General features: G+C 37.4%; 1 protein-coding gene across 10 annotated transcripts in view; it reads left to right on the top strand.

The window, feature by feature from the left end:
* The window catches only part of odr4 (odr-4 GPCR localization factor homolog), a 59,683-nt gene that overhangs the window by 22,251 nt on the left and 24,263 nt on the right, over nucleotides 1–13,169 (top strand). For all 10 annotated transcript variants that reach the window (XM_033028219.1, XM_033028209.1, XM_033028218.1 and 7 more), the window contains 6 exons: nucleotides 320–426; nucleotides 929–965; nucleotides 5,706–5,840; nucleotides 7,846–7,941; nucleotides 9,465–9,506; nucleotides 11,530–11,658. In XM_033028219.1, coding sequence (XP_032884110.1) covers nucleotides 320–426; nucleotides 929–965; nucleotides 5,706–5,840; nucleotides 7,846–7,941; nucleotides 9,465–9,506; nucleotides 11,530–11,658 — 546 coding nt within the window. The remainder of the gene's footprint in view (nucleotides 1–319; nucleotides 427–928; nucleotides 966–5,705; nucleotides 5,841–7,845; nucleotides 7,942–9,464; nucleotides 9,507–11,529; nucleotides 11,659–13,169) is intronic.

The following is a 13,169-nucleotide window of genomic DNA, read 5'->3' as shown; positions in this document are numbered from 1 at the left end:
TATCATAAATGGGTACAACCCAGTATTGAAAGAACCCACATTTAACTTCCATTGTCACACAGTCAGAATATCCTAAGATTCTTCATAGCGCATGCATGACAATCAAGTGCAGTTCATGGTGTTTTGTGACCACCATGGGAGAAAATTAAGGGCACATTCTAACAATATTGGTTGTTCTCATCACGTATTATTCACATTAGCAAAACCACCAATGTTCCCTGCTTTTTTGTTGGTGCAATCGCATAGCAAACTGTGTAGCTAAAAGCTGAATATTCATTTTAGGTATTAAGTATGATTATCTATAACTTTTGTACCACAGTTGACAAATGCTGTTGAGTCTGCTGTTGCAAAGGAAAGGCTCTGGAATTTTGCAGAAGATGAACCACCTGAACGAATTGTTCTCCAAGTCTATGCTGATTCAAAGAAGTATCCTTTAACTGTTAAAAAAGAGGGATAGCATTTTATGGAATAAAATGTACCCTTATTACAGCATAAATACAATGATGCGGGGCAAACTTATTTTGAAGATGTATTCTAGAATTTTCAAGACAACTCAATATCTATGTCACAGGTTGCTGTGAATTTAAAGAGTCTCTTGATTATAACTGATAGTGGAATACTGGCTGAATCAAGCTTACATACGTTACTGCAAGTACCAGAGCCAAAAAGAAGATTCTCCCACCACCCCTATACAGCAAATAAATTCTCACACTAAAATTTTAACGTTTCACTAGTGAAGCTGCACTTTAAGCAAGATTTTTGTTAGCCTCAACTAAACTTAAAAAAGCTAAATATTTCCAATGAAAGCAAAGTGGAAACTAGGAGTCTTCAACATGAAAAAGAAACACATTTGTCAAATTTAGATGTATTTCTACAGTTTAAAAATATATTTCCAGCCAAATATATTTCCTAAGCTCTTTGCTTCCAGAATGAAGTTACGAACTTTTGATATTCACAATCCACAGGTAAGAATATTTCAATTCAATATTCAACAGGCAACCCCTGCATTACATGGAGGTGGGTGTGCATTCCTAGAAAAAAGTAACATGACGTTTTAACACAAGGCTGCACGTATCAAGAAAGGTGTTGAAACAGATTATGTTTTTGTTTTTTTACTTTACCTTCCCACAAATTCCATGAGAGCAAATTTTATTCCACATCACAAATTTTTGGGAATTGATTTGTAAATTCTGTATGGGTGAATTTTCATTAACTGAATGGCGGTATCGCAGGGGGTTGCCTGTGATCCATTTTAATTTACAATTTTTAAAATGTAGAAATCCAAATTTTCTCCTAGGTCCCAAAATTTCTGTATTATTTTTGTTACTGAAATCAAATATTTTTTTGACCTGATAAAAAACGTTGAATTAACAAAAAAAAAGTCTGTACCTTAATTTTTTTTAAAACTTCTAATTGCTATCTCACACCATTCAAAGCTTTTTAGAAATATGTAAGATAACTAGCAGGCTTTGAAAATTGGTGGATCCAAGCACAGGTTATGTACTGCCACTCAGGCTTTCAAATTGACATCAAGAGCTCTATTATGTAATTTAGAAATATATTAATTAATAAAAAATAATAATTATGGTTTGTAGAATGTGGCCTTAATATTATGATATTAGATGCAGGATAATGACTAGTATGTAATTATGTGCCTAACAAGAGAAGCTGCATTCACACCTTTTTTTTTTATTGCAACATAATCTTCCTAACTTCAAGGAGCAGGAATTGTCACATTTCCTATTCATCTTTAATATCTGATTTAGAATCCAATCAAGTAAACTGGTTAAAATAAAAATTCTAATGGAGAATTAAGAAAGTTAAGACATGAGATGTTCAAGAAAGATAGGGAAGGATAGAAATTTGGGAATATTGTGATAGTGGGTTACAGTATTAATCAAAGAGCAAAGTATGGACTTTAAGGCTTGAAGTGATCAAAAACAATATATTTGCTTAGAATTTGAAACAATTATGGCTATTGGGATATACACATGCCATTAAATGAAGAGAAGCATCAAGAAGATAGAAAGAAAGTTAGTAGTTAAATTACAGAATGATGCAAGAACTACAGAACAATCATTTAATTTATAGGTAAACAGAAATTACTGGAGTAACTCAACGGGTTGGGGAGCATCCCTGGAGGACATGGATAGGAGACGTTCGGGTCAGACACTAAAGACACTGAAAGAGGGTTTGAACCCAAAACATCACCTATCCATGTTCTCAAGGGATGCTACCTGACCCACTGAGTTATTCCAGCATTTGGTGTCTATATTTGGTATCAATCAGTATCTGCAATTCCTTGTTATTACATAATTTAATTTACCCCATTTCAGAGGCGATGGTAAAGATGCAAAGGGAAAAGAAGGAGACCAATTTCTAATATGCATGCAAGAGAACATTCCTGGTTTGTTCGTTTCTACCATAATGTGGAAGGAAGTAGTGCTTGATTAAGTTTGGGAAGTGAAATGGGGCAAGTGGAACAAGTTTCAGTGGAACAAAATTTTAGAAACGAGTATTTGAAAAGGAACTGACGCATAAAACTAGTTAATGTGAGGATTCTGGGAAGACAAATCAAAAATGCATAGGCAAAATTATTATGACATTTATAAAGGAAAAGCCTTCAAAGTTTGGCTTGTGCAGTCATATTCTTATGAAGGAAAAAGCTATGAATTATCTGAAGATAGACACAAAATGCTGGAGTACCTCAGCAGGAAAGGCAGCATCTCTGGATAGAAGGAATGGGTGATGTTTCAGGTCGAGACCCTTCTTCAGAGGGGCATCAGATGGAATTATCTGGTTAGCGCTTTAATTTTTATCTTAATTTAAATTTTCTATCTTATATCATTGTGTTTTTAGAAATATACAAGATACACCAGGAATGTTCTCTTGAATATCAGAAATTGCTCTCCCTCTTTTCCCTTTGCATCTTTATAAGCTCCTCTGAAATAGGATAAATTAAATTATTCTGTAGTTTGTGCATCATTCTGTGATTTGATGGCTAATTTTCTTTTCTATCTGCTTCTCATCATTTAGTTATCCACAGTATTTCCCAATATGCATAATAGAGCATATGACGTTAAGGCACCCTAATAACAAAAGATACAACAATTAAATGAAATCAATAATGAAGTTTTGACAAATATAAACATGAGAAAAAAAATCAGCAACAGTTGTGACATTTATATAGAACAATTAATTTAGCAGGACACTCCAAGGTATGTAACAAGAATATTATAAAACTAAATTTCCACACTGAGCTATACAATTTATTTATAAAATGACGATCCAAAGCTTGATAAAGGAGATAGATTTTAATAACTGATAAATTTAGAGAAGGATTCCAGAGCTTAAAACCATGGTGGTTGAAACAATGACCACTTGTGGTGGAGTTATTAAATGTTAAGAAGATCAATATGAGATTTAGAGAAATCTGGAGGGGCATATTTTAGTCAGAAGAATGAAAGATAGTATGTATAAAATTGTATGATTTTTAAAGGGGTGCATAGACAGAAAGATATATATATATGGAACAGGATGAAAATTTGTTTAAGAAAGTTTGACATTTTCTATAAGGAACATAAAGTACAAATGAAGGAACATCTGCAGACTTTCATAAAACATTGTATTGGCCTCGGCTGCAGTAACTTATTCATTTCAGGGCACTTAACCTTAGGTGATGTCAGAGTCAGACAGAGAGTGCAGAAGTGAGGTACTGAAATAGCATTAGGCAAAGGGAACGTATGGAAAAATGCAGAAACTGGATTGTTCTTGGAGTTGAGACAGTTAAGAGAAAAATGGATTGAAATATCCTAAATCACATATTATTTATGGAGAATCTGTTTTCAGACAAGAAGGTAAAGAAGCAAAGGCAACATGAAAACTTTTTTTTTGCATAGTGAATTGTTATAAGCGGTAACTTTCAAAAGGGATTTTGTGCAGCATTTGAAAGCAAGGTATCAGCAGAGTAATGGAAAAAGCTTGATGAGCTAGATGGACTTCCAGGTTGTATCATCCTCTTGTTTGAATAAACACAACAAATTGTTGGAACTATACTCCTATTATCTGCCGTACAAGTTAAGACATTTTGACAGCCCAAAATGTAATGTGCTCTTAAATTGATTGGAGGTATATTACAGTGAACAATTGAATACTCTACATGTTGTGGGATGTGTGTGAACACACATTATCAGTCTTTTTAGAGTACAGGTCGCTCGGATATAATACACGTTTCCATGACACGAATTGCATATTTGCGAGTGATAAATTAGGACACCCTATCGCAGTACGCAGACCAAATTGGTTGTAATGTTGGAGAACTAGAGAGCCGCTTAAAATTTGCGTTGTAAATTGGCAAGCAGAAAAAAAAAATCTTGGATTAAAATAGTTGACGGGGGGGAAAAAGCGTTTTATTCAATCTCCCCACAGTATTCAGACATGATCCCTCTCTTCCGAACACAGCTACACATTCATGTAGCTTGTGGTCATTGAATTTGACAATCATGTGTAAGAAGGAACTGCAGATGCTGGTTTATACTGAAGATAGAAGACTGAAGATACAAAAAGCTGGAGTAACTCAGCGGGTCAGACAGCATCTCTGGAGAAAAGGAATGGGTGACGTTTTGGATCGAGACCCTCTTCAGTCTGAAGAAATGTCCCGACACGAAACATCACCTATTCCTTTTCTCCAGAGATGCTGTCTTTCCCGCCGAGTTACTCCAGCTTTTTGTGTCTTCAAATTTGACAAGCAACTGTTTCATTGACACCTGTGCCACAATACCCTGTTAAGCAATGTGAGATATAGCCTTCAGTGTTTTTAACTTGTAGTAACAAAAATAAACATTGCTATTAAATGACTTTTAATTTTGAAAATCCTGTAATGAAAAATAACTATTTTTGCAAGCCTGAAACAGTCTGGGTCCTAACTCTCCATTGACACACTTGTTTTTGAATAACATAAGATTTCTACAGAATACAACTATCACATTATAACACAAGTATCTGTAACTTATTTCTCTTTGCAATTGAAATTAATCAGGGATAATTACAATACTCCAAATATTTTTTAAAGCTTCAAGCATATTAGATAGAGTTATAGAATGTGGAAACAGGTCCTTCAGCCCAACTTGCCCATGCCGACCAACATGCTCCATCTACACAGGTCCCACCTGCCTGCGTTTGGCCAATATTTTTCCAAACCTATCCTATCCATGTATCTGTCCAAATGTTTTATTTTTAATGTTGTGATAGTACCTGCTTCAACCTCCTCCTCTGGCAGTTCATTCCCTATACTCACCACCCTTTGTGTAAAAAAAAAAAGTTGCCCCTCAGGTTCCTGTTAAATATTTCCCCCCTCACCTTAAACCTATGTCCTCCGGTTCCCGATTCCCTACTCTGGGTAACAGAATCTGTGCATTTACCCTAACTTTATCTCATTACCTTTATACATGTCTATAAGATCACTCCTCAACCTGTGCTCTGAGGAATAAAGTCCAAACCCTCTCAATCTCGCACTATAACTCAGGCCCTTGAGTGCTGGCAACATCCTCGTAAATCTTCTCTACAAACTTAACAACATCTGTCCTATAACAGGATGACCAAAACTGAACACAATACTCCAAATAGATATACCAAATAGTCGTATAATAATTCTAGGAAGAAAATACAGTATTTCTTAACATATCTTAATTTGTTGTATTTTCAAGACTCCACCTAAATTGCTAGATTATAAATCTAATAGCTTGACATCTGCCTGGCAACTTGTGGAAGCTACTATCAACGTGGATATTCATATCCCTGTAGCAGCAACTGCCGAAAATCAACTTGAGAAGAATTCATTGGTATGTTACTTACTTAAAATTGTTTTTCATTCATGCTGATTAATGTAGGTGTTTAAATTATACAATGAAATAATGAAATAATAGATGAAAAGATAATTCATATAATATATAATCATATTATTGTTTTGGCAAGAGTCACGAGCAGATAAGCAGACATTGAACAGTTGAAAATGAGATAGAATCATAAATGCAGAAATTATTTTGATGTAAAATGGAACATAGGATTGAGATGAAGATTAATTAACATCTGATAAAAATAAGTTGAAGTTAACAACCTTGTTAGTTCTTCCTTAAGAATGGTTTCTCTTTGATTAGATTTTTTTTTTCACGAATCTCAGAAGACTAGCAAGTCTGCATTGTGACATAAAGATTGAGTATGGGGGCAGGAAGAAGATGATCATTAGATGCATAGAGATCAGAAACATCAGAAATAGAAGTTGGGTCCAGGAGTTACTGTTTCTCCTCCATGGATGAAGGTTCTTTTATGAACCCCGTTAGCAATATAGTTGAAATCCATGGTATTAGGTGGCCCCAGCAGTTGGGTCTACACTTACCTGGAGGGAATCTTTAACATCAACTATCTAAACAAAGCTGGTTCATTGTGGTTAAAAAGTTTCTGCACAGCGCTTGGCTTTCTGGTCATGTAATAATAATAATAATAATAATAATAATAATATATTTTATTGTCATTGCACATAAGTGCAATGAGATTTGGTATACAGCTTCCATCCGATGTCATAACTTAAATAAATAATAAAATTTAGATTTAGATACCCGAGAACATGGTTTGTAAAAAGAACATTACAACAGTAAAATAGTCAAAACAGTTCAAACAGACTAAAGTGCAGATGTGCATCCAAGGGAGACAGTCCATGGGGGGTGGGGGGCACTCAGCAGGGCCGGTTCAGAGCCACTAAAGCTCTGGGAATGAAGCTGTTCCTGAGTCTGGAGGCTCGGGCGTAGAAGGCCTTGTACCGTCTGACGGAGGGAAGTAGTTCGAACAGTCCATTACAAGGGTGTGAGTAGTCTTTATGGATGCTGACAGCCTTCCTGAGGCACCGTGTGTGGTGGATGCCCTCCAAGGCTGGTAGCTGAAGAGATCCAGCCCATAGAAATACTTTGACAATCAACTAAGCTATGCCGATACATAGAAGTATAAACAAGGAACTGCAGATGCTAGTTTACAAAAAAAAAGCACAAAGTGCTGGAGAAACTAAATGTGTTAGGCAGTATCTCTAGAGAACATGGATAGGTGACGTTTTGGGTCAGGACCCTTCTAATAAGCTACGCCCACAGACTCGCCTATCAAGCCATTAAACAGTTTGAATATTTGTGAAAGCCTCTGGCACAAACATCTCAAAACTATTCAAAATGTTTTTACATTTAAAGAACAAAAATTCAAATTTTAAATGAAAAAATAACAAATATTATGCAAAGTCAAATGCTGCGTAATTGCAGGAAGTTTGCATTCTGCTCCTGGACTCAATTATGAATCATTGGAGCGCAGCTGGGAATCTGCTGATCCAACAAGTTTTTGAAGCACACACAAAACTTATGGCATTTCTTATGAGAATCCAGTTCATAACACTGATTAAGAAAATAACACTGATCAGAATAACACTTCAATAACACTGATCAGAAAAACAAATTGGATGCGTGCAGACGTTAATAATTATTTGCATATAGGTCTTCACTCGAAAGCAGATGAAATTTGCCTTCAGAAATTTTAATTTCAGTTAGTATTTTCTCACAGAGAAATATTGAAAATGTATTTATGTTCAAAAGTAGTTCAGGCATGTTATTTGAGCACATGTATATTGTTTTGAAGGAAGATGCATAGTTCTTTTTAAAAAAAGGATAAGCAGTTATATGTAAATGATTTAGAAATTTAAGGTGTCATGAGAGATAATTTATATCTTACTTTTTCACTGCGTAAAATTTATATCTTACTATTTTTGCAGTTCGTCTAATTTTTATTTTCTCTTCCATCATTACCCCTCTTCAGAAAGGTCTGAACATTTGGGCAAAACAGATGATGCAGAGCAATTACTTGATAGGTGGATATTACAAAGACGCAGAAAGCATTATTGGTGAAGGATCAGTAAGGAATATTTTGAATTTGATTTTCTTTTAGTTGCATGAATGACCAAATACGATGTTGAAATAGTTTTGTGTAACATTGTAGCATTTGTACACTGCCTCAGAAATTAGGTTCCATTGATATCTCAATTTAAAAAAAATTGTTTTAGTTGTAATTTGTACCACCACTAAAGTAACAAAACTCCTGATACATTTCAAAGGAAAGAACATTATAGTATAATTAAATAGTTACTATGGCACATAGAGTAAACGCTCGCTTACAGGCCCCTTCATGATGGATTTTGGTTTATTGGACGGACTTGTTGATGCACTAGCTTGTCCCGGCTCGAACTGCCTCCCTGGCTGCTTAGAGCACTGGTTTCCGATGCCACCTCTGTCTCACAAGGTGCACCAGTGGGCCCTTCTTCAGGCACGGCACAGCCTGAAGTTGATGTGGCTGTTGCTGCGGCTCACATTATAGCCCCTTGGGGACAGCGCTATCTTCGGGCTTGTAGTGACTGATTTTTATACCATTTCAAGGATTCCTCCTTTAAGTCACTTGAAGGCAGGGGTTTAGGAGATTATCAAAACTCATTCACGAGCTCTCCATGAGACATTCAATGCTGTCGAAAGATAAATCTTCAAAACAGTCTCTTAATTAATAGTTCATTTATTGCAGTAGTAAAAACAATAAGATATTCGGGACGACAGATGGCACAATGGGCTAAGTGTTCGGCTGGCAACCGGAAGGTAGCCGGTTCGAATCCCGCTTGGAGTGCATACTGTCGTTGTGTCCTTGGGCAAGACACTTCACCCACCTTTGCCTGTGTGTGAATGTGTGTGAGTGATTGGTGGTGGTCGGAGGGGCCGTAGGCGCAGATTGGCAGCCACGCTTCCGTCAGTCTGCCCCAGGGCAGCTGTGGCTACAGAAGTAGCTTACCACCACCGAGTGTGACTGAGGAGTGAATGAATAATGCGATGTAAAGCGCCTTGAGTATTAGAAAGGCGCTATATAAATCCCATCCATTATTATTATTATTATTCATCCAAACTTCTTCTTGTTTAAGTACATTTTGATCCAACTCGTGCATGGTGGAACTTGTGCATGGTGGAAAGCTGTGACCTCTCCCCCATGCTTCTTCAAAACTAAAACTAAAAACTACTAGGGCGTCTGCGCGGGAATCCCAGCAGCAAACACGCCTCCGACTACATAATAAATCCCGCCCACATTAATACAGGCAGATCAAATTTAAAGGTAACTGGTTATAGTTATAACTTAAGCTAAATGGCTACTACAGGGCTGATACCACCGACAGGACTTACATGGTGACTGTGGGGCTCCCTTCCCTCCCACCTACAGCTGCTTCTTTATGCTGGCCATTGCGTTGTCCACTCCATGCTCGACCGCTGCTGCTTCCTCCTTCTCCTGTTGTTCAGTCCACCAAGCCTCTTTCCCCCGAGGGTTTACTGTATGCTAAAATGCACGATCATCCATGATTCTAACCTTTAAATCTAAACTGAAACATTTTTCTTTTACTTTCACAGAAAAAGAAGACACCAGTGGAAATCCAATTTCTGACATCTCCTGTTAGTTCCCTGAGTATTAATATTTAAAAGTTCCATTCTTTTATTCCCTTATGTCTAGTTTTAGATATTTATACATTGATGCTAATGTTTATTGAAATATTTCAAGAAAATTGTATTAATAATGACATTTTCAATATTATATTAATAATACATTTACTGCATTACAATTCAGTGCTGTTTAAAATAATTTCATAGATTTAACGCTTTCTCACTTTCCACTATAGACAAATGCTAGCTGGATAATATATAAAATGAAAGTTATATGTTAGAAAAACTGCAGATATAGTTTAGTTTAGAGATACAGCTCTGAAGCAAGCAATCTGAAGCAAGTTGGGCCAAAGGGCCTGTTTCCCCACTTTATGACCCTGAGACATAGAAACATAGAAAATAGGTGCAGGAGTAGGCCATTCGGCCCTTCGAGCCTGCACCGTCATTCGATATGATCATGGCTGATCATCCAACTCAGTATCCCATCCCTGCCTTCTCTCCATACCTCCTGATCCCTTTAGCCACAAGGGCCACATCTAACTCCCTCTTAAATATAGCCAATGAACTGGCCTCAACTACCTTCTGTGGCAGAGAATTCCACAGACTCACCACTCTCTGTGTATAAATTACCTTCTCATCTCGGTCCTAAAAGACTTCCCCCTTATCCTTAAACTGTGACCCCTTGTTCTGGACTCCCCCAACATCGGGAATAATCTTCCTGCATCTAGCCTGTCCAACCCCTTAAGAATTTTGTGAGTTTCTATAAGATCCCCCCTCAATCTTCTGAATTCTAGCGTGTACAAGCCGAGTCTATCCAGTCTTTCTTCATATGAAAGTCCTGCCATCCCAGGAATCAGTCTGGTGAACCGTCTCTGTACTCCCTCTATGGCAAGAATGTCTTTCCTCAGATTAGGAGACCAAAACTGTACGCAATACTCTCATCAAGACCCTGTACAACTGCAGTAGAACCTCCCTGCTCTTATACTCAAATCCTTTTGCTATGAATGCTAACATACCATTTGCTTTCTTCACTGCCTGCTGCACCTGCATTCCTACTTTCAATGACTGGTGTACCATGACACCCAGGTCATAGAAACATAGAAATTAGGTGCAGGAGTAGGCCATTCGGCCCTTCGAGCCTGCACCGCCATTCAATATGATCATGGCTGATCATCCAACTCAGTATCCCGTACCTGCCTTCTCTCCATACCCTCTGATCCCCTTAGCCACAAGGGTCACATCTAACTCCCTCTTAAATATAGCCAATGAACTGGCCTCAGCTACCCTCTGTGGCAGAGAGTTCCAGAGTTTCACCACTCTCTGTGTTGCATCTCCCCTTTTCCTAATCGGCCACCATTCAGATAATAGTTTACTTTCCTGTTTTTGCCACCAAAGTGGATAACCTCATATTTATCCACATTATACTGCATCTGCCATGCATTTGCCCACTCACCCAACCTATCCAAGTCACCTTGCAGCCTCCTAGCATCCTCCTCACAGCTAACACTGCCCCCCAGCTTCGTGTCATCCGCAAACATGGAGATGTTGCATTCAATTCCCTCATCCAGATCATTAATATATATTGTAAATAGCTGGGGTCCCAGCACTGAGCCTTGCGGTACCCCACTAGTCACTGCCTGCCATTCTGAAAAGGTCCCGTTTACTCCTACTCTTTGCTTCCTGTTTGCCAGCCAGTTCTCTATCCACATCAATACTGAACCCCCAATACCGTGTGCTTTAAGGTTGTATACTAATCTCTTATGTGGGACCTTGTCGAAAGCCTTCTGAAAGACACTAATGAAAGCCAGCTTGTGCAATGAAATGCAGCAACAATGAGTGGACAGCCAGGCTTATTCAAATGAATAGTCCTCCAAATGTTATATAGTGTTCTCTTTCAGGATGTTTGATGAAAAAATGTCCCGTATCTTTACTTTTTATTCATGTTGACTGGCATCTTGAGTGTTTAATGTTCTTTGTATTGTTATGTCATCGCATATAAATTATTTTTAAAATACTAAAATCATTTGCTTTTAAGCCTGAAATCAATCCAGACGACACTGTAGCTGTTATAGAGAGCTGTGGCAGTGGTATTTATGTGAAGGGCACAGTGCGATGTAGAGCCTATCTTCATGGCAGTAAAGCAAAGGTGAAAGATGCCATCCAGGTATGTCTTTTTTAAGCAAGATGATTACAAGTTTTGCATCCTCGATTGAAATACTCTCAGCAATATGAAATATAAATCCCAAAACAAAGATAAGGAACAAACAAGTTATTTCTGAGAAGCTGTCAGTGACTAGCGTAGTTCCAAAAAAATCTATGCTAGTTATTCACGGTATACATTAATGATTAATATAATGGAATATTTCCAAGTTTGTTGATGACAGAGCTGAGTGGGAGTGTGAAATAAGAGGAGGATGCAGAGGCTCCAGTGTGATTCGAACAGGTTGTGTGAGTGAGAAAATCCATGGCAGATGCAGCATGATCTGGATAGATGTGAGAAATCCAATATGATAAAAAAGAACACAAAAAATCTGATTTTCATCTGGAAGTTGATATATTTGGATGAGGAGCAATAACATGCATGTAGGCGCAGTAGGCAAATGTTATGTTGTCTTTCATAGCGAGATCTTTTGAATATGGAACATGGATGGCAGTGCAATTGTACAGTACTTTATTGAGAGCACTACTTGAGTATTGTATGCAATTTCAGTCTCCTTATCTGAGGAATGAAACTTTGGTAATGGAATGAGTGCAGTAAAGATTCACCAGACTGAAGCCTGGGAGGGCAGAACTGACATATGAAGAGTGATTGGACTTAGAGATAACATTATTGAAAGTTATAAACATCTTGATGGAACTGGAGAGACTGGATGCAGGAAGGTGGAATACAGATGGTGGGAGATCCAGGGACCACAGTTTAAGGATACAAGATAAATTATTCAGGACTGGGATGAGGATTAATGTATTTACTTGAAGAGTACTGAAGATGTGAAAGTGTCTACCACAGAAAGATGCTGAGTCCAAATCACAAAATGTATTCAAGAATAATCAAAGCTAAAGAGGTCAAGGTTTGAGAGTAGAAAGCAGAAATATGGATGATCACCCATGATTATGCTGAATAGCAAAGCAGGCTAAAAGGATCAAATTACCTACTCTTGATCTTATTTTCTATGTTTGTACGAAGCTCCTCTGTGCTTTTGATCTTGTTTGGTGTAACAATTTTATACCAAAAATTATGTTACTCTGTAGAGTGGGATGTCCTGACGCAGAGTAGACGTGCTAATTTTAGTTATTCTGTAAATGGAAATGCACAGAAAGTTAACGTTGGATGTATTCAAGGGACAATTATACTGCCATTGAATTTTTTAAACTAATTTCTCATTTTGTAACATTCAATCAACATTGTATCAAAAGAGAATATAAAATTATTTGTGTGCCATTAAGACTCTTCATTTACATTTGCCACATGCATGCCATTGTGAACATTTTGACTATACACAAAAAGTCTTGCTTTCCAACAACAGATTCTGATGTCTGACTTAGTAAATTAGGGCCTGCAGCCTATTTTATTGCTTAGAAAGAGACAGGGCTGAGGAGAACACCCCACTAGGTATGAACAGTTTTTTAAATGCATGTATATTGATATTTAAAATCCTTGACTAGGAACTACTTTAA

This window comes from Amblyraja radiata, chromosome 10 (genome assembly GCF_010909765.2).
Source record: "Amblyraja radiata isolate CabotCenter1 chromosome 10, sAmbRad1.1.pri, whole genome shotgun sequence".
NCBI lineage: Eukaryota > Metazoa > Chordata > Chondrichthyes > Rajiformes > Rajidae > Amblyraja > Amblyraja radiata.
Note: the sequence above shows the minus strand (reverse complement) of the source record. Positions and strands in the feature narration are given on the sequence as shown.